General features: G+C 35.5%; 2 protein-coding genes across 4 annotated transcripts; both read right to left on the bottom strand.

The window, feature by feature from the left end:
* Window positions 1–896: 896 nt before the first annotated feature.
* On the bottom strand, window positions 897–8,390 carry sav (scaffold protein salvador). 2 transcript variants are annotated; one of them, XM_073958758.1, is made up of 3 exons: window positions 7,085–8,359; window positions 6,208–6,601; window positions 1,344–1,635 (listed from the first exon to the last, which is right to left on the bottom strand). In XM_073958758.1, exons 1-3 carry the CDS (start codon window positions 7,986–7,988, stop codon window positions 1,479–1,481), a joined length of 1,455 nt encoding a protein of 484 aa, XP_073814859.1. In that variant the 5' UTR covers window positions 7,989–8,359; the 3' UTR covers window positions 1,344–1,478. The 2 variants fall into 2 exon arrangements, with proteins under 2 accessions (XP_073814858.1, XP_073814859.1); XM_073958757.1 differs by having other exon boundaries at window positions 897–1,635; window positions 6,208–8,390.
* Window positions 8,391–10,443: 2,053 nt separating this feature from the next.
* On the bottom strand, window positions 10,444–11,786 carry ATPsynD (ATP synthase, subunit D). Of its 2 annotated transcripts, none has more exons than XM_073958756.1 (2): window positions 11,675–11,786; window positions 10,444–11,252 (listed from the first exon to the last, which is right to left on the bottom strand). In XM_073958756.1, exon 2 carries the CDS (start codon window positions 11,231–11,233, stop codon window positions 10,697–10,699), a length of 537 nt encoding a protein of 178 aa, XP_073814857.1. In that variant the 5' UTR covers window positions 11,234–11,252; window positions 11,675–11,786; the 3' UTR covers window positions 10,444–10,696. The 2 variants fall into 2 exon arrangements, with proteins under 2 accessions (XP_073814857.1, XP_073814856.1); XM_073958755.1 differs by having other exon boundaries at window positions 11,654–11,780.
* Window positions 11,787–22,998: the final 11,212 nt, after the last annotated feature.

The following is a 22,998-nucleotide window of genomic DNA, read 5'->3' as shown; positions in this document are numbered from 1 at the left end:
TTGGCATTTAGTCTTCTTTACGGCTACAAAACTGAACTCTTCACAAAAAATGGAAATTAATTTATCTACTGTGCTGTGTTCCTAGCTATTGCTGGCTAAAAATATTTACACTCGAATCCAAATCTTTGGTAAATTTTGTATCGATAAACACTATAATCTGTAAAACCTAAAAACGTATCGTCTATTTTGTTTTGTGACAAATTTTATCACAATTCTTCCTAAAATTTTGGCTAAATTAAAGTTTCGCAAAAGTTTTTGAATCACGACTAGATGTTCTAATGTGTCCTTGGAAAGAGTGTTATCTGTATGTTAAAATTTTCAAAAATAGGTTTCAATTTTTTTTTATTCTTACTAATTGTGTCATTGATAAAAGAAACACTACATGCATTTGTCATACCATTAGAAACGATTTCGTCAAAAATGGTAAAAATGAAAGAATAATCGAAAACACTACACTCAAAACATAAAACATATGAATTTAATATAAATATTTTTTACTATTTTTATTATTTTTAAAATATACATGTACATACATATTTCTTTTCAAAATGAAAGTATCAGTCTTTGTCGTTTTTTATAGAATATAGCGGAGAAGTAATAATTCGCAAAGAAAGATTTTTGTGTATCAAAAATAGTCAACTTTAAGTTTATGAAATATTTTCAAATTGTATACTTTCGTGTGTTCGATGGGACCACAAGAAAACTTGTTTTCGCTGGTGACATATATTTCATCAAATGACACAGGTAACGCGAGTTATGTCTCCCTAAGGGCGTTGAGTTTGTAAAAATGTTATCTTTTCTTATCACTGTGACAACTGCTACAAGAATTTCAAACAAGAAATAAATCAAACTGAAAGTGAAACAATAAAAGCGAAATAAAAACAAAATGTGTGTTCAAAATTGCGGTGAATTGCATCACCCACAATATTTTTCAAAGAAAAAAACCTTTTTATTTGTATACAAATGTTATGATGATAACCGTGCTGTTGGGAAGAGCATTCCATTATAAAAATAGTAAAACAATATGAAAATAAAAAATTATAAATAACTATTTTTTTATAATGTTAATGTGCTGTTATTGATAAAACAATGTTGGATGAAATAAAAAACAACAATAATATTAAAATTGTATACAGTTTTCCAAAAAATATTATTTTTTTCTAAGGCACCAGGCTTAATTATATAAGGCATTTTTTTCTTAAACACAATGGTTTAATCAAGTTTCGTTATCAACTGAACTTTTGTAAGAGAGAGAAAAAAACTAAAAATTAAAATAAATAAAATTAAATTATATTAAAAACATAATATTTAAAATAATAAAATAAGAAGTCTGCAAATGAGCGAGGATGTGTTGTGTTGTTGTTGATGCGTAGGAGAAGGCACTAAAATGTCAAAGTTTTAAGTTTTAAAATGTTCGATATTCAAAACTTTGCAATGAAACTCCTTGAGTAGGGTAAGAGTTCCACAAGTTTTGATATTCAAAGTTGTTGTTGGCTAAGATGATTGGAGACATTGTTGCTGCTAGTGGAATTGGGATTAACATTATTGGCTGCATTGGCAGCAGCAGCAGCATGAAGTTCCTGAAGATAACGTTCTTGTTCGGCACGTCGGTTCTTTTCCAAGATAAGAGCTCGTCTGTAAAAGAAAACATTTATTTATTTAATATCACATAAGAAACAAGTTTTTCTACTTTTATTTCTTTATTAAATTCAATACTTAATCGGTTATGCGAACAGAAATTACATTTCTCAATTTTTCATTTCTCAGAAATTACATTTCTCAAAACATAATCATCCCATGGCAGCGGGTTCTTTCGTACCGGATTGACCCGAAACTATAATGTTTCGGCCAGCGTATGTAAACCCAGCATCAAACCTATGCTTCTACGTAGGTTACATGCTGTTACAACAACAACACTTCTCAAAGAGAATATGAAAACTAGACACTGTGCGTCTTAACTAAGCTTTCGCGGATTCTGAAACTACATGTTCATAGATGAGAAAAACAAGTAAAAAAAGTATCAGTCGGCTTGGCCGACAGAGATATACCCTCAGCATGTGTATATTGAAACTATAATTGTTCCACAAACACAAACATAATATACGGGACAAGGGGAGACTTCTCTCATATCAATGAGTGCACCCCGATTCATATTAGCTCAATGATATATTGAAACTATTTTTTCCCAAAAAACGTATGTATTTAGAGGGTTTTAAAAATTGTGGACGTATAAACCGACAAAAATGATTATTAGATTAAAGTGCAGAGGAAATACTTAACGGAATGGATCAACATTGACCATTATGGAAGTCGATCTCCAGCCACTACATATGGTACCATAGGGGGTTTTACTCCCTTCGGGCTGTTTGCTTAAGAAGTGTTGATTTGCCCCTGAAAAACCCTGAAAAACCATCGTAAGTGAGGCAGAGAATGCAATGCAGTAGCAAGTCTTAAAGTGAACTTATCCGAAATTTTGTTTGGGAGGTACTCCATGAAGTGGTCTAATATAGTCAATATTTGAACCTGATGTATATCTGGTAGATATACTAGGATGTGTAAAGTATGGACCAATTCGGCCACTCCCTTCAAAAGTTACCGAACGAACAATTTTTCCGAATATTTTTGAAATTTTGTGGGGGAGGTACCTGAAGGAGTGGACCGATATGGCTTAACTTCGAAGTCAAACTATGTTTGGACAAAATATTACTAAGGCTAAATTTTGGACCGAATCGGCAGATTCGTTCGAGAGTTATCTTGCGCTCCAACCACCTCACACCGTGTCATAGGGGTTTTTTGCAACTTTCAGGCTATTTTCTCAGGAAGTATGGACGTGCCCCTGATGAAACTTTTAACGTCGTGTAGGGGGTGGTGAATACAAGTTGCTAAAACAAAAATCAAAGCGATCCGAGAGATGGTCCTAAACTGAACTTATCCGAAATTTTGTGTGGAAGGTACCAGAAGGAGTGGACCGATTGAGTCCATATTGGAACCACATCTAAGTCTGGTACATATTTCACAATGGGCAAAGTATGAACCACATCGGTTACCCCCTTTAAGAGTTATCGTGCGCACAAATTTTCCGAACATTTTCGAACTTTTGTGGGGGAGGTACCGGAAGGACTGGACCGATATAGCCCATCTTCGAACTTAAATTAAGTTTGGGCAAAATATTACGAAAGCCAAAATTTGAAGCGAATCGGTTCATCCGTTCGAGAGTTATCGTGCGCTCCAGCCAGCAGGACAGACAGACAGACCGACAGACAGACGGACGGACATGGCTAGATCGACTCCAAATTGTCTGAAACACATTTCGTCAAAACATACTTGGGGTCTAAAACCATTATTTCGATGAGGCACATTTTCATCGTATCAAAGTGTATATACCCTCCCTAGCCTAAAGGCTGAGGGTATAATAAAAACAAAAAAATCGCCGAAGGGATTTTAAATAAATCAAGGTCAAAGGTCACATTTTTATCTGATTTTTTAGGTTTTCAGGATTTTGCTTGAAAACGGCATGACCTATCTAACACATATTGTTGTTCAGCGCTCAGTAAATGCATCGTTCCTGCAATTCAATTGCAAAGGTCTCGAAATAGTCGGAAACATCATGATCGAAGACGCTCCTACGAGAATAAAAGGAAGTGGCCACAGCTCGCCAGACATCACCATTGTTGATAAATGACGATTGATAAATGACGTGTGCTGGCAACCCGCCATTTCCCTTGGCTCCGACTACCTATCATTGCCTCCCTTAACATACCACCCGACTTCATAACCTTTTATTTTTTCTAAACCATGGAAAATCAGATAGGCAAGGGTTCAGAGAATTTAAAAATCTCCTCTCCAAAGAGTCCCTCAGATCCTCGGGTAGTTGAGAAAAATTTTCGGGACATCATCATAGCTGTAGCCACACGCTACATACCTGCTGGTCAAATAGCCGAAGTGAGACTAAATTTCCCAGCAGAAGAAGTCGATATTAGCAAGTGAGCGTGATGAGCTTCGCCGTACCAACCCTAGTGACCCCAGAGTCAGGAAGCTGACACTGGAAGTTAACAAGTTGGACGGTGAGAATAAACGATACAAGTGGCTAAATCATCATAACATTGCAACATTGGAACCAGAATAAGTGAATTGTGGGAAAGGGTTAAGTCACTATGGAATCCTGGAAAGAATGAAGATAGGACCTTAGTTACGTTTGGCGACGTTACGCTGACTGATCCGAAGAGATGGCAAGTTATTTTAATCGACAGTTTGTCGAGCATCACGGGTGTGAAAGGGCAAAGAGAAGAGTAGTGTGACGCATTACACCTCTTCCTGCCTAAGAGGAACCACCGCAATTTACAATGGATGATCTTGAGAATGCCATCAGTAATGCTAAATCTTCCAAAACGGTGGGCCCTGATGGAATATCCATGGTAATGCTAAAACAGCTGGATGAGCCATAAGTCGATAATCTAACCAAAGTTCCCAACTTGTGGCTGTGGGTGACTAGCCACAAGTTGGGAACTTCGTTCCCGAAGTCTGGAAATGGAAAATGATGCCAGCAAAGATCAAAGGCCATACCAAAGACACTTGAGGCTTTACTCCTCTCCAGCGGCAAAAATAGCTATTTAGTTGCCGATCATCAGAACGGGTCCCGTAAGCAGTACAGCACGACAACAGCGCTGCACGTCATCTCCATACATGACTTAAGTCGTGCGATAGGACAGCCTTGGTGACGGTCGACTGGTTTAGGATATTGAGCAGACTGCCCTTCGGCCAGGGCACGCCAGCCGTAAGTGGAATTCAGGAATAATAATTCCAGAGAGTTTTCCACGGTGAGGTGATATCTTCGGAACAGTTTAACCTATACCTCTCCTGTATTCAATAACGTAAGCGGATGATAGTACAACCGCGTCAGATACCTTCCACAATGCATTTGTAAAAGGCTGAACTACTATTTGGCTGATCTTACCACCTTTTTCCAAGCAAGGAATAAGCAAATATCCGCCACTAAATCTATGACCACTCTGCTCACCAAATGGACTGCAGAGGTGAGCACTGAGATGAATGTCATGGTCGATGCCACAGCTATCTGCGACAAACTGAGATATAGGAACAAGATCCTCAAGTACCTCGGGTGTTACCGTGAGAGCCATCCTAATCACCATATCATGTATATGACTCCTCTTCCACACTCAGGCAGGGCAGGAGAGAACTTCATGACATAGAAAGATATGTCCAACATTACAAAAGAGAACCTCTTATCAAGCAGGTTTGAATAGCAGTCGCAGATGCCATAAGCAACTATAGTGTAAATGTGGTCCTTGCAGTACATCCTGGGAAGCGACAGCTTTCAAGACAAACCAGAGTAGTTTTGGATCATCTACGACATGATGACACCGCTCAAAACATGTGCACAGCATGCGGCACAGGCTAGCACGACACACTGCACCTTTTCAACTGCCCTGCAAAACCTACTCAACTAACTCCAGTAGCTTTGTGGCTATAACCCATTGAAGCAGTCACATTCCTAGATCTGAAGATAGACCCAGAGCCGGATTAAGCAGAAAAAATTCTGTTACAAAAACAACAACAATACAGAAGTTCAACAATCCGACATGATTTTTAGAATGTCGTTAAAAAACTAATATAATGGTCTTAATCTTTAAGCCCTTTAGCATAGAAAGCCGAGTAGTAATAAAACCGGGAACTTCTACAAGAAGTGGACGAGAATATTTTGTGTAAATACCTTTCAGGAATCATGATGGTCGTGTACGATATTTGCCCTCAATTTAAACGGAGATTCTCAAATGTTTTCTCGATCGACACTGTCCATAGACTTACATCATAGGGCCTATCGGAATGGATTACATATTTCGTGTCAGAGTCCTTCGAATACCTAATCAACGGCTCGATTTACCCTAGAGGGGTTACATCGTTAATTTTGAAATGGTTTTCGCAAGTTAGATCAGCAACTCGTGACGTAAATGTACGTTTTACCTTCTTTATCGTTATTAACTGAAAACTACATCCAAAAACAAAACGTTTTTATATAGTTATTTTCAGACCTCACAATTCATTGGAGTAAAAACAATGCATCGCAATTGATAATTTCAAAATATTCAATAGAGTACAGTCCGCAAAGAAAATATTATCAAAATGTTTTCATTTTGCTGCTAAGGATTTTGTACTGCTTAACTGCTACATGTCCTTCTTCATACATACCTATAACGCTCATAAAATCCAACAATCGTTCCCAATTCTTGTTTAAACAAACGTACTAGCATTCCATCGAAACACTCCAATTCCTGGAGACTAAACATATTGAATTGCAACATATGGTCCTTAGAAGAATCTGCCTCCGAATAGACAACCAACCATTTTGGAATCTCTTCCAGGAGATAAGGATTAGCGGGAACCAATGCATTATGAGTATGTGCTGGTGGCGTATACGTTTCGGGACGTATGGCTTTTGGTGGTTCAGCAGATGTAGTATACACATAGTACGAGGTAAGGCAAGGATGTTGACGTTGACATTGACCGGTATATTGATTTTCATAGTAAGTACCATGGACATTGGAAACAACAGTACGCCAACCCACGGGTAAACCTTCACGTTCTAGTGGATGAGACCAATGTGTTGTATGGGCATTATGATCAACATAATATTTACGACCATGTAAAGTGTAGTGTGTAGCCCAACCTGGCGGTAGGGGTAATTCTTCTTCCAGAGATTGTTGTGAGGGATGTTTACGCAGCTGCTGTTGCGACTGCTGCTGTGTGGCTGATGGCGTACTCGAGGGGTTATGATTATTATTGCCGGTATTCTGATATAAGGATTGCATCGATGATGAGGAGGTCCCCTGAGTATGGCTATGAGGTGTGGCACGTGAACTGAGATCATATGAAGACATCATTTGGTTGTTGTTGCTAATCGTATTGGTCGATGAGGGCGAAAGGTGTTTCGACGACTGAAGATGATGAGACATTTGGTGGTTACTGTGGTGCGAATGATTAATGTTACTGGCAATTGATGTGTTACTGTAGATTGGTGACTCGGAACGATTGTCGTGTTGTGTGGATAAAGACATTTGAGACATACCATGTACCGGTGGAGTCAAGGTGTTGGAAACCCTATAGGGATTTTCATAAATAGGATACGATTCTGAGGAATAACTCTGGGCCAATGGGGGATGATGAGATTGTTGCTGCTGCTGATGCTGTTGCTGATAATGCTGATGTGGTGGCGTCTGAGGTCTAGGTGTTGCACCACGAGGCAATTGCAACATATTAGACTGAAACGAGTCCAAACGATCTCTCATTACATTTGTATGACCATCAAATGAATTGGCATGCTTCTGATTGGACGAATAATAACTGGATTGTGAATGTTGCAAAGGCGATGACTGTTGACGTCGCATTCGATCGATTTGCTCAATATTTACATAATTACTACTACTGCTAGCCAAATGATTATGATTTCCAGCCATATCTAAGTTATTGGTTGAATAAAACGAATGAGAGGATACGGCAGGTTGGTATTGCTGCTGAAATTGATGACGATGTTGCGATTGTTGTTGTTGCAATTGGGGTTGCATGCGTCTCGTCGGCTGTATGGTCTGGGGTGGAGGCAAATTTGAACGCATTGAACTGGTCGATGGCGGCAATTGGGACTTTGCCCTCCTTGCATGATAATAGTCTGGCTGTGTATCGGTGTATGTATTACGACTAACACTACCCGAACGTCCACGTCCGGAAAGAGTACCACCGGAGCCACCATCACAGCTGGGAGAGGCGGAAGCACACCTTTGCAATGTCTTGGATTTTTGCTTTGTTCTCTGGTCATCGAAAGACCACACATTTATCACCGGTATTTCTGGTGGCGTATCTTTCTTTACATATTTCCCCACAACGCCCTCTTTGTGTGCTGCTGCATTTTTGTCTTTCTTCCGCGAGAGCATCGTCGGTGGTTTTCGATTACACAGCAAAATGGTTAGGTAGTTCATGCAACAGTCGCCCGAGCAAAGGTACACTACACTGGTTTATTGGGTATCCCCAAAATCTATTCTCGAAGACACAATTAAGCCAAGCGTTCGTCATGCAGCTTCGTCATGAATGCTTCCTTGTCGTACGTTTTGTACGCTGCTCCCGCTGCTATGCAATATGTATGTTCCAAAATGTATTCAATGTATTCAACAGCACAACTATCGGCAATAAACTGCTACAGATTTTTTTCTGTATATGTGAATTTCTCCAATCGTCTCGTAATATTTTGGCAAATTCTCTTTGTATTGGGCCTTTTTCGACCTTTTAAAGATTTTTAACTTTATTTAATTTGCCATTATTGCTTTCCTCCTAGAGATCGTCTTTCCGGAACGAACTAGTTTAAAGAAACGATTCCGCGAAATGAGCTATGAGAACTATTCTCACTTCGTTTAATTAGTTCAATATTTAGTCGTCTAGTTGAGTTGATACCATGGTGGAAAAGTTATTTGACAGATATGATCATGGCACAATTAATCAGGTAGTGGCATCGTAAAATTTTGAATATGTTATGTCAAAACTTTCTTTATGTTGTTGGGGAAATTACAACAAAAATAATTTTTTTATAAAGGGATTTGACTTTTCATATTCGATCAGCTGGTGTGATACCACTACCTGTGGCTGGATTCCTGTTCTATGAAAATTTGAAATGAAAAATTTTTCCTTTATAATTTTTTTCATTTGACAGTTTTCTCCTTTATAAAAGTTTTCATTTCACATTTTCATAGAAACAGAATTGAGCCCCTGGTAGTTCTGCCATGGATATGATGCATATTTTATAAAACATGTTAAATGTAAAATGCGTTTTAGAACGTCCCGGTCCATACTAGAGTGATCTCACTGAAAAATTTCATGAAATTAAGCGTTCGTATATCCAGTTCCCCACTACTGCAATTTCACGATATTACTGTACTAGGTCCCGGTCTACACTAACCCCCATTATTATAAGTTGTCTTTTGTTATATTTTGGATTTACCAAATTGATTTATAGCGTTCCGGTGAACTTAAAGTGAAAAGTGAGGATTGAAATTCATAGACGAGCTTCTTGGCATTAACTTTCAATGTAAAAATTATAGTTTTAATGTCTCCAAATTGGTTTATTTTGAGTTTTCAAATGCGTCAGGTAGTAAAAGAACACATATAATAATGGCCCTAAGAGTAATTTCACTGAAATGATGACATGAAAGTAAGAGAAATATAAAATAAAACGGTCTGATTGTTTCATATGAATGGTGCAACAAAGCAAAATTATTCTTGAATTCTTGAAATTTTTTTCCCATGAAATGCAACATTTCATTGAAATTACTCTAGTATGGGCCGGGACTATGGAACTCGAGAGTTAGGCCATATTTATATTATAGCCTTTTGCAGGGTTAACCTTCTTTATGAGAATTTATTTGAAATATAAGCATTGGAATTGACATTTGTTAAATCCGGTTATATGTACACGTACAATTATCATGCGCTCCAGTTGTTGTTGTAACGGTGTTTTATTTTATGTTTGTAAGTTCATTTGTTTAATCTGGCTCTTGGCCTTTCTCTAGTTCTAGGAATGTGGCTGTTTCGATGGGATGTAACAACTGACCTACTGGAGTTACTTGAGTATGTGTTCAGGGCAGTTGAACCCAGCTGACTAAACTGGGCTGCAATATTATTGTCAAATTCCATACGGCATTTTATATATTTTTTGATATCTGAGTGAACGTGAGTTTTGTTCTCGCTTATAATGTTTATAATAAGAGAGGAGGCGAGAGTGAGAAAACTCACGGTGAGATGATGTTTACGATTAGGCTGAAAATAACTGCACATAAGCCAAAATTATAAACTTCTGTGTGAAGATACCAGAAAATTCTTTCCGATATAGACCTTCTACGAGCTTCATGTGAATTTGGAGGAAATTTTATAATGTGCAATCAATTCGTACATTTTTGTTCTTACCAGTCGCTTGAGTTGGTGCTGGCAGGTTTATTTTGAGCTTTTACGACATTTCATCAGGAAGTATGGACTTGTATTGTCGTAAGAGGTACCGCGCACAATCTTTAGCTAAATATTCCATGCCGATCCAACAAGTTTCCCGAAACTGCACTTGTGCCAACAATTTTGTGGGTGATGTACCCGAAGCAGTGGATTGATGCCCATCTTCGAACTTGATCTTACAGCCTGTTTCACTATGTCGAACGAAAATGAAAACGAAAATGAAAACAATACTAGTATATACTAGTATTGTAACAGATTTCTTTTTCTTGTTATCTTGACTATCTTAAATGTCGATACATGGAAGCTGTTTCAGTATTAAGGTCACATTGAGATGGAGGCACGATTTGATTTTATAGTGGCTATAAAACTAAATATTAAAACGTAGGTATTTTCTATACAAGAACTTTTAGATGGAACTACTTCATAAACAACACCAGTCAATTGTGATTTTCTTCCGAGTTGTTATTAATTTATTTATGATGTTATTTTTCTCGTATTATCTTTCATTTACATTTCATGTTCATTAATCGATTCATTTATTTCTTTTAATTTGGAGAGACATGTATTTAAAACCCAATGAATTTTTTAAATTTCGGGCAACATTGTCCCTCGCAAACTTTCAAAGCAACAATGCAACTTAAAATCTACTTCCAAAAAAACTTTGAAATTTTGTCGCCCAAAATCGGCAATGTATTTAATGTTCATGGGCAGCTCTGGCAGCTTCCATTTCCTTCGACATATAACCGACTTGCTCTTCAGGGTTGTGGGGCCAGAATGATGGACGATTGGCTGGATCCAGAGCCAAATCTGGGAATGCATCGCGGTAATCTTCCATGGTCATTTGATCGAATGGCAACAAGGATTTCAAATGATCGATTTCCTTTTGGAGCTGGGCAATACGTTGTTCGGAGCTCTTCTTGAAGCTATCAACTTCAGCCTTAGCTTCCTTAGCTTGAGCTTCAATTTGGGAGGTGACGCTGTCAGCTGGGTATGGGACCTTCAAAGCTTCATATTGCTTTTGGAAAGAGTCAACCAATCCGGGAACGGGAACCAATTTCTTGTAGTGAGCCCAATCAATCTTTGGGGGATTTTCAGGGTTGGCCAAAACTGCGCGCATATATGCATCCGACTTGGTTTTGAAGGCAGCGAAGTTGGCTTTTTGGTTTGCGGGAACACGTTCGGCCAAGGAGGCCCAGTTAATGGAGGATTGAGCAACGCGACGTGCTGCCATTGTTTACAATTTCAAAAGGCTGCAAGGAAGAAGGAATTTTCTTTAGTCAAAGGTAATGTGAGGTTATGTAATAAATACGAAAATAAATTTCTAATATATATTCTGACGGTAGAGTTTCTGAACTCCACACCTCATCTAATGTAATATAACACAGTTAATTTGTTGCATAAATCCCATTCAAATTTAGGCTTGCAAAATTCTTGTTCACATTTGAGAATTATGTAATTTTGCAAATGACAGAGGATTGTCCATTTGCCGCTATCATCATTGCACTTGTTTCAATGTTACGGCAATTCATTGCTGTTTATGTGCAAGAGATTGATATGAAATACTTTAAGTTTACTGCTTTTGCAGATTTCAAAATAACTTTTCTTCAAAATATATAAAAATTTATAAAAACACAGAAAATTGTTGTATTACCGAAGAAGTTTTTGCACTCACACAACTTGAAGAGACCACAATGACAATTTGCTTATGTCAAAAACCAACGAGTAAAAAAAAAAGTAACGAATAGATAGAGTACATAGTGGCTCAAAGAAACGTTACGGCGTCAGCCTATCAAATTAAAAATCGTAACCAAGGCAGATTTATATAAGGTATATGCATGAATTACAACAACTAACAAATTTACAAAAACACAATGTTGTTATTGAAAATTTAATGTCATAGAAAATATTGAATAATAGGGTCGTTCTTAAAATTAGGTCTGTACGATAACCCAAAAGATTGTGCAAATTTGCACAAACTTTTACAAAATGCTGTTCGATAACAAACTTGCAACGTAAAAGAAAGAGAATTTGGAGACAATTGTGAGAGAACATTGGAGAGTTTTTGGAGACTTTTGTCTACAAGTTTTTGCAAGGAAAATTTTTCTTGTAAGAATTTGCAAGTTTGATCAGCTGATTTAAATTCGAATGTTTTGTTGTGGACTGCTTGGCTAAAACATAAACAAACGTTTGGCTATTAAAATAAATAGATATAAAAAAGGGGAAAAAATATTAAATAAATTATGGAAAATGGTAATGTAAGTAAAATAACTTATTTTGTAGTTTTTGGTGACTATTTTTTTATTTTAAAGGTATCAAATCTCAGCAAAAAGCAGTGCATCCATGGAGTAGGAGAAACACAATGTAGACGGCCAGGTATTCCCAACGATATCAATAAATATGTATGGCAAACATCGCACTGCGTTCCAGTATGTTTTATATTTGCGCATTGGAAAGGGAATTATAGTTGTAGCAACACTTAGGGCCTCGTCACATAAGAGGCAGAAATGCTTTCAGCCAGAAACCCAGGCTTCTTATGTACCGAGGCCTTAACACGATAGGCGGATGGAACTCAGTTCCGGATCATTGGCGCAAGTCAAGTCATTCGACCACTATCAAATAAGAACGTGGAAGGAGAGCCACTATATTTGAAGGCACAAGCTACAATATCTCACAAACTATTGTCATAATCCAATCCGCATTCTCGCACTAAGAACAAGATGTAGGAAAGGCCAGAGAAAGAGAAAAGATTATTTTCCCATCTGTTGACACAAAATCAAATAATATAGCTGTTAAGTGTGTACAATATTTTATGGATCGAAGCATGGTTTAATAAGAAAGGTTAGCCAAAGCTTTATGTCAATTTAAATTTTTTCATTCCAGTATTCCTAAAACTTCAAAACAAAATACGCAAAATGTGTATGTGTGTGTGGTGTTTGAATGATATGCCAAACAATTTTAAAAACAATCGAATTCAATGATTTTTAAAATTGTTTTTAGGCCATTTGTATGGAAAATTTTCGTCAGATTTTCATTGAAACAATCATTTTATCATATTCACAACTCGATTATGTGGAGAAAACTTAACACTTCATTCATTTTTATCGTTTTTTATAAAATGCTCAAAAAATGTATTGTAAACAAACCCACTTGTTGCTTTAATTTTGAAGTTTTAGGAACTCAGGAAAAACTAGGGTTCTATAGATTTTTTCATTTAAATCTACCTCTTTACTTATACCATGGATCGAAGAAGAATTTTATATGGAAAATAAAAAAATGGTTGACACCTTCAATTGTTAAATCGGAACTCCTTTCCTTTACCGACCCAACGCAGAAAATTATGAAAAAATTACCACAGATAGTGATTTTTATCCCGATTCCAACCATGTATTGCTTTTGTTGCGGAAATGTATACTTCCCGAGATATGTGCGTGAAAAAAAAAATCCGCAAAGGCCCTAACCTATTCTTCTCTAAATAGCCGGCCTTCGGCCGGGATTTAAGACTTCTCCTATGAACAGGTGCAAATCTCGGGAATGGGAACAAAATTTTCTTTTAAATTAGATATTTTTGGAGGTCTATATCTCGGGAAGTATACATTTCCGCAACAAAAGGAATACATGGTTCGAAACGGGATAAAAAGCACTATCTGTGGTAATTTTTTCATAATGTTCTGCAGTGGTTTGCCAACATTATATACAAGGGTCTTTGTGGAACTTTGGAGGCCCATATCTCGGGAAGTAACATTTCCGCAACAAAAGCAATACATGGTTGGAATCGGGATAAAAAGCACTATCTGTGGTAATTTATTCATAATTTTCTGAGGTGAATGGGTAAAGGAAAGATAAGCCGTTAAATTTAATCTTTTCCGCCAACTTCTTGTTTATCAAATCAGCTGACTTCTTGCAAGTTTTTGCAAATTGCTGTTCGATAACGATCTGCAATTTTTTTTGCTTCAAGAGAGTAAAATTTGTGGGGAGACGTTACTGATAACTGAGTGCTTGCAAGTACTTTTTACTTGCGAAGTTATAGTACACACCTATTTTCTCAGGAAAAACATAAACACATTTAGAAAATCATCTAAAATAGAACAAATTTGAATCAAAATGTAAATATAAAGCATTCAGAATTGTCGTAGGTAATTTTAATTACACGTTTAGGATGAAAAGAAGTATTTTATGGTAGCAAATTTCGAAGTTTCAAATTTCATGAGTAGACCCTATTACATTTTGAAAACCAAATTTACAAAAAAAGTAAAAATACAGCTGATTGTCACTTCTACCTTCTATAAATATGCCTTGATCGTAACATGTCATTAGTCCCGGACCACACTAGAGTAATTTCACTGAAATTTTGACATGAAATTATGCGTCTCTAGATCGAGTTCCATAGTAGAGTAAAATCATGAAATTGCTGTAGTGGAGAATTCGACCTAAGAACACCTAATTTCATGAAAGTTTTTAATGAAATTCAATCTAGTGTGGACCGGGACTTAGCTAAAAGTGACGATGGAAAATTAGATCGTTTATAAACCAGCGTTTGCACATGCCAGTGACAGTTCAAAAAATTCGATACAATGCCAGTGATATGTCGAAAATAAAAAAGAGTTGCAGCTGACATTTTTGCAAAATGTTATTCGATAATGTTTGGTTTACATTCGGCGTCTTTTCGTGATTTCGAAGGCGTTTCGTGATTTCGCGCAAAATCAAGCAAAATTTATCATGATTTCGCATACAAAAATGAAATCATCTCATTTCGTGATTTCAGTGAAATCAACATCGAAATCACAGTACACATGATATACGACCCTGTTTTTGACTGAAAAAGTACCAAAAGTTGCAACACTTTTCACGTATCACAATAAACAAGGTAGATGGTCAATTGCCGAAACAAAAAAATTTTAGTATCAAAATTTGTAAACAATGTGAAAAAATATTAAATTACTTTGTTACAATGCAATTTTTCATTGTGTCCCGTACTTTTTTAATGGAAATGTTGGAAAAAAGAGCGAATTGTCAAAAATTGCTTCCCCATACAAATTTCTAAAAAAAATACTGGAACGGGAAAATGGCGGAAATTGCAAAAACTCCAGTAAAAATGTCAAAATCAACGTATCAACTATCGTATTTAGAAGATAATGAACATGTTGCTAGTTTCTACTATGCCAAAATTGTATGGCAGAAAACAGGCGCTGTTTTTGGTTTAAAGAGTAGTGCAAGTTTTGCTAGATTTCTTAGTAAGGTAACGCATTTTTAGCACTAAACGGGAAAACTGCAGCAAGTAGTAATATTTTGCAAGTTCTGAACACAACTTTTATCTATCAAAATTTTTTATTATGATGTCTCAACGATAAAATCATTTTTTATATTTTCATTTGTTAGTGCTATACACAATTAATACGATATATAGATAAGTTTACGATAATTTTCGAAATAAAGTTGTAAAGTTCTATATCGTCGTATATTTTTGATGACTAATTCAATTTACAACAACTTGTTTTGAAAATTCATGTTCGATCAGCTGCGCCTATGCATCTACCTTGATTAGTGTGATATGTTTGAAATCAACAAAAAAATAAGTGTAAACACCGTGTGTGTATTTCAGGATTTCGTGAAATCCAGTGGATTTTAGAGCGCAAGTATAAACTTGGCATAAGTCCCGGTCCACACTAGATTGATTTTATTGAAAAAATTGCATGAAATTATGTGGATTTCAGATGAAATCGAGTGGATTTCGTAAATGTAAACATAGCATTACTATAACACGTACGTGTAACATAAGCTGAAAACACATCCAACGTTTGAGTAAAGTTTTGTGTAATTTCTGGTAAAAGAATAGAGAAAAATTACTTGGCAGCATTTTGTCTCATCTGGATTTCATTTGACGCTTAACCTATGGATTTGACAGTTGAAATCGAGTGGATTTCGTAAATGTAAACCAAGCATTTCCATGGTAGAACAATAAAAGGTAACTTGTTTTGTTTACATGTACCATTGACGCTAACATTACAAACAAAAACAAATTTCTATGTGGTTGTTGTTGAGTTGTATTTACTTTACCTTATATTTGTTTTACCATGCAGACTTTCAGGCAGGTATTTGACTTTTGTTTCTAGATTTGTACGCGAATTTGAAACAATGGGCAAAAAAGTAACTGAAATTAAAAAAATTTGCAATGATTTAAATGTATACTAATCGTTATGTTTGGTTTACATTCGGCGTCTTTTCGTGATTTCGAAGGCGTTTCGTGATTTCGCGCGGAATCAAGCAAAAATTATCATGATTTCGCATACAAAAATGAAATCATCTCATTTCGTGATTTCAGCGAAATCAACATCGAAATCACAGTACACATGATATACAACCCTGCCTTTGTCTGAGAAAGTACCAAAAGTTGCAACACTTTTCACGTATCACAATAGGTGTGTTCGTTTACTCAATAATTTGTACAAATTTGTACAAGTCCAGTAACTTCTTGTAAACGACTAAAGGCCTGCGTACATAAGCTGCCTTGCCTGCTTACCTTGCTTACTTCTGATAAAAGAATAAAAAAGAAAAGGGCAACCCAGTTCAAAATTTCCTCGGCCTTCTTTATTCTTTTATTTTTATTATGTCAAAAATGAAGCAGGAAAGCAAGGCAATCAGGCAGAGCAGCTTATGTACGCAGGCCTTAAGGTCTTTTGCATAGTATTGTAGAGTAAACGAACAACATCCAGTAAAAATTCGTACAAATTTTGAGTAAACGAACACACATAATAAACAAGGTAGATGGTTAATTGCTGCAACAAAAAAGTTTAGTATAAAAATTTGTAAACAATGTGAAAAAATATTAAATTACTTTGTTACAATGCTATTTTTCATTGTGTTCTCGTACTTTTTTAGTGGTAATGTTAGAAAAAAGAGCTTCCCCAACAAATTTCTTAAAAAATATGGGAACGAAAAAATTACGGAAATTGCAAAAACTGCAGCAAATCAACGTATCAGCAATCGTATTTAGATGCCAACGAACATGCTGCTGGTTTCTACTAGGCCAAAATTGTATGGCAGAAAACAGGAGAATAGGGTGTTATTCGGCGCTATTTTTGTTTAAAGAGAATTGCAAGTCTTGCTAGACTTCAGAGTACGGGAACGCATTTTTAGCACTAAACGGGAAAACTGCTGCAGGTTCTGAACACAACTTTTATCTATCAAAATTTATTATTATGATGTCTCAACGATAAAATCATTTTTTATTTTTTCATTCGTTAGTACTATACACAATTAATACGATATATAGATAATTTTACGATAATTTTCGAAATAAAGATGTAAAGTTCTATATTGCCATATATTTTTGATGACTAATTAAATTTACAACAACTTGTTTTGAAAATTCATGTTCAATCAGCTCCGCATATACATCTACCTTGATCATTGTGATATTTTGAAATCAAAAAAAAAGTGTAAACACCGGGAAGTATTTCAGGATTTCGTGAAATCCAGTGGATTTTAGAGCGCAAGTGTAAACTTGGCATTAAACCCTTTACTTTTCATTCATAATTTGAAGTTTTTCTAAAAAAGCCCTACATTTTTAAATTTTGTATGTATGTATTTCTACTTGAAACTTTAAGAGCTTAAAATGTATTTCTACCTGAACAACGTAGAAAATTCGTCGTTTGTTCTCAGAATTGAATTTTGTATTGGGAATCAAGTGATTTATTCGTATTTGATGGTCGAACAACGAATAGAGAACCAACGACGTACCGTGGAAACGGGCTCTTACCAACGCCCAACGTAAATCGACGACGACGGACGACACGAAACTTCAAGGGCTTTATATTGTCCCGGTCCACACTAGCATGAATTTCATTAAAAAATTTCATGAAATTAGGTGTTCTTAAATCGAATTCCCCACTACAGCAATTTTATGATTTTACTCTACTATGGAAGTCGATCTAGAGAAGCATAATTTCACATCAAAATTTCAGTGAAATTACTGTAGTGTGGCCCGGGACATTTATACATTAGGCAATTTTCCTTGCGGCAATTGTCATTTTACAGGAGAGAGGGGTGAGGCATATGGTAACCCTTTGCCTCTCAACACCCTCTCTCATAGAGCTGGCAAACCATCGATATTCCTAACATTAGATATTTTCGATATAATAGTTTAAAAAATCGATTGCTTTCGATATTATCGTTAATTTGTCACCACCATTAATTTGGAAATGAAAATGGCGGAAATGTCAATGATTTTGTCGAAATTTTGCACAAATAGTTCACAGAAATCATGGTAAAATGATTAAAGGTAGTCGCATCTCAAAAATGTGTGTAGATGCAACTCTGTAAATCTGTACGTTACCGTGTCAAATACAAAGCAAAACAAAAAATGAATGACATTTAATAACAAAAACAAAATATAATTATTTGTTATTTGTTTTTGAAAATACCAAAAGTAACAATTAATTATCCAAATATTTCAAAAAAGAGCAAAATATATGTATTTGTACATGCGTGCGACCCTTCAAATTCATTTGTGTTGCTGCAAATCTGATGTGATATTGGAATAGTCCTTTACGATGCCTACCAATGCGTGTGTATGTGGATGCATGTTTCGAAGTTGAAATCACTTAAATCTGTATTTTGTTGGTAGGTCGAAATTGCAGAACATTAAAAAACAACAGATCCAATTTAGTCCACAAGGTCCTGCAGTGTGCGTTATGGCTTGGAATCCGAGTTATGAAAGATGGTCACAGGATGGTTGGTACAAATTCAAGCGAGACACCGTGGTAACACGTCCGTCATGCATTCAGAAGGTCTGCAGAACATCAAAATTTTGTGCGGTGCCAAATTTCTTCAGTTGAGTTCCCATGCATTTCCTGAGTATTTCAGCCATGATAAACTTCCCTATAAGTGGTGATGGACCATCCCTTCGGGGACGTGTTGGGATCATGCATATGTATGCGTATATGTAAATTAAACGGAACAATAAACCAATTTTGTTTTTTCTCAAAATATTTTATTATAACCAAATGAAGTTTAATTTATATTAAGATAAAAGAAAAACCTTACTAAAAGTTTATATATGTATAATCTTTTTCTAGCTTCTATGAGGTTTTAGTGAATATAATACGCTTTTTTGTGCTTAGGTTTCTATTCTTTATCCGTTCTCTCTGACCATTTGATGAAATGAAATCATCTCATTTCGTGATTTCAGTGAAATCAACATCGAAATCACAGTTACATGATATACGACCCTGTTTGTGACTGAAAAAGTACCAAAAGTTGCAACACTTTTCACGTATCACAATAAACAAGGTAGATGGTCAATTGCCGAAACAAAAAAATTTTAGTATCAAAATTTGTAAACAATGTGAAAAAATATTAAATTACTTTGTTACAATGCAATTTTTCATTGTGTCCCGTACTTTTTTAATGGAAATGTTGGAAAAAAGAGCGAATTGTCAAAAATTGCTTCCCCATACAAATTTCTAAAAAAAATACTGGAACGGGAAAATGGCGGAAATTGCAAAAACTCCAGTAAAAATGTCAAAATCAACGTATCAACTATCGTATTTAGAAGATAATGAACATGTTGCTAGTTTCTACTATGCCAAAATTGTATGGCAGAAAACAGGCGCTGTTTTTGGTTTAAAGAGTAGTGCAAGTTTTGCTAGATTTCTTAGTAAGGTAACGCATTTTTAGCACTAAACGGGAAAACTGCTGCAAGTAGTAATATTTTGCAAGTTCTGAACACAACTTTTATCTATCAAAATTTTTTATTATGATGTCTCAACGATAAAATCATTTTTTATATTTTCATTTGTTAGTGCTATACACAATTAATACGATATATAGATAAGTTTACGATAATTTTCGAAATAAAGTTGTAAAGTTCTATATCGTCGTATATTTTTGATGACTAATTCAATTTACAACAACTTGTTTTGAAAATTCATGTTCGATCAGCTGCGCCTATGCATCTACCTTGATTAGTGTGATATGTTTGAAATCAACAAAAAAATAAGTGTAAACACCGGGGTGTATTTCAGGATTTCGTGAAATCCAGTGGATTTTAGAGCGCAAGTATAAACTTGGCATAAGTCCCGGTCCACACTAGATTGATTTTATTGAAAAAATTGCATGAAATTATGTGGATTTCAGATGAAATCGAGTGGATTTCGTAAATGTAAACATAGCATTACTATAACACGTACGTGTAACATAAGCTGAAAACACATCCAACGTTTGAGTAAAGTTTTGTGTAATTTCTGGTAAAAGAATAGAGAAAAATTACTTGGCAGCATTTTGTCTCATCTGGATTTCATTTGACGCTTAACCTATGGATTTGACAGTTGAAATCGAGTGGATTTCGTAAATGTAAACCAAGCATTTCCATGGTAGAACAATAAAAGGTAACTTGTTTTGTTTACATGTACCATTGACGCTAACATTACAAACAAAAACAAATTTCTATGTGGTTGTTGTTGAGTTGTATTTACTTTACCTTATATTTGTTTTACCATGCAGACTTTCAGGCAGGTATTTGACTTTTGTTTCTAGATTTGTACGCGAATTTGAAACAATGGGCAAAAAAGTAACTGAAATTAAAAAAAATTTGCAATGATTTAAATGTATACTAATCGTTATGTTTGGTTTACATTCGGCGTCTTTTCGTGATTTCGAAGGCGTTTCGTGATTTCGCGCGGAATCAAGCAAAAATTATCATGATTTCGCATACAAAAATGAAATCATCTCATTTCGTGATTTCAGCGAAATCAACATCGAAATCACAGTACACATGATATACAACCCTGCCTTTGTCTGAGAAAGTACCAAAAGTTGCAACACTTTTCACGTATCACAATAGGTGTGTTCGTTTACTCAATAATTTGTACAAATTTGTACAAGTCCAGTAACTTCTTGTAAACGACTAAGGTCTTTTGCATAGTATTGTAGAGTAAACGAACAACATCCAGTAAAAATTCGTACAAATTTTGAGTAAACGAACACACATAATAAACAAGGTAGATGGTTAATTGCTGCAACAAAAAAGTTTAGTATAAAAATTTGTAAACAATGTGAAAAAATATTAAATTACTTTGTTACAATGCTATTTTTCATTGTGTTCTCGTACTTTTTTAGTGGTAATGTTAGAAAAAAGAGCGAATTGTCAAAAATTGCTTCCCCAACAAATTTCTTAAAAAATATGGGAACGAAAAAATTACGGAAATTGCAAAAACTGCAGCAAATCAACGTATCAGCAATCGTATTTAGATGCCAACGAACATGCTGCTGGTTTCTACTAGGCCAAAATTGTATGGCAGAAAACAGGAGAATAGGGTGTTATTCGGCGCTATTTTTGTTTAAAGAGAATTGCAAGTCTTGCTAGACTTCAGAGTACGGGAACGCATTTTTAGCACTAAACGGGAAAACTGCTGCAGGTTCTGAACACAACTTTTATCTATCAAAATTTATTATTATGATGTCTCAACGATAAAATCATTTTTTATTTTTTCATTCGTTAGTACTATACACAATTAATACGATATATAGATAATTTTACGATAATTTTCGAAATAAAGATGTAAAGTTCTATATTGCCATATATTTTTGATGACTAATTAAATTTACAACAACTTGTTTTGAAAATTCATGTTCAATCAGCTCCGCATATACATCTACCTTGATCATTGTGATATTTTGAAATCAAAAAAAAAGTGTAAACACCGGGAAGTATTTCAGGATTTCGTGAAATCCAGTGGATTTTAGAGCGCAAGTGTAAACTTGGCATTAAACCCTTTACTTTTCATTCATAATTTGAAGTTTTTCTAAAAAAGCCCTACATTTTTAAATTTTGTATGTATGTATTTCTACTTGAAACTTTAAGAGCTTAAAATGTATTTCTACCTGAACAACGTAGAAAATTCGTCGTTTGTTCTCAGAATTGAATTTTGTATTGGGAATCAAGTGATTTATTCGTATTTGATGGTCGAACAACGAATAGAGAACCAACGACGTACCGTGGAAACGGGCTCTTACCAACGCCCAACGTAAATCGACGACGACGGACGACACGAAACTTCAAGGGCTTTATATTGTCCCGGTCCACACTAGCATGAATTTCATTAAAAAATTTCATGAAATTAGGTGTTCTTAAATCGAATTCCCCACTACAGCAATTTTATGATTTTACTCTACTATGGAAGTCGATCTAGAGAAGCATAATTTCACATCAAAATTTCAGTGAAATTACTGTAGTGTGGCCCGGGACATTTATACATTAGGCAATTTTCCTTGCGGCAATTGTCATTTTACAGGAGAGAGGGGTGAGGCATATGGTAACCCTTTGCCTCTCAATACCCTCTCTCATAGAGCTGGCAAACCATCGATATTCCTAACATTAGATATTTTCGATATAATAGTTTAAAAAATCGATTGCTTTCGATATTATCGTTAATTTGTCACCACCATTAATTTGGAAATGAAAATGGCGGAAATGTCAATGATTTTGTCGAAATTTTGCACAAATAGTTCACAGAAATCATGGTAAAATGATTAAAGGTAGTCGCATCTCAAAAATGTGTGTAGATGCAACTCTGTAAATCTGTACGTTACCGTGTCAAATACAAAGCAAAACAAAAAATGAATGACATTTAATAACAAAAACAAAATATAATTATTTGTTATTTGTTTTTGAAAATACCAAAAGTAACAATTAATTATCCAAATATTTCAAAAAAGAGCAAAATATATGTATTTGTACATGCGTGCGACCCTTCAAATTCATTTGTGTTGCTGCAAATCTGATGTGATATTGGAATAGTCCTTTACGATGCCTACCAATGCGTGTGTATGTGGATGCATGTTTCGAAGTTGAAATCACTTAAATCTGTATTTTGTTGGTAGGTCGAAATTGCAGAACATTAAAAAACAACAGATCCAATTTAGTCCACAAGGTCCTGCAGTGTGCGTTATGGCTTGGAATCCGAGTTATGAAAGATGGTCACAGGATGGTTGGTACAA

The sequence above is a fragment of the Musca autumnalis genome, unplaced genomic scaffold (assembly GCF_047663935.1).
Source record: "Musca autumnalis isolate F117 unplaced genomic scaffold, ASM4766393v1 scaffold_1, whole genome shotgun sequence".
NCBI classification, from domain to species: Eukaryota; Metazoa; Arthropoda; class Insecta; order Diptera; family Muscidae; genus Musca; species Musca autumnalis.
The sequence above is the reverse complement of the archived record's forward strand: the minus strand, read 5'-3'. Positions and strand labels throughout refer to the sequence as shown.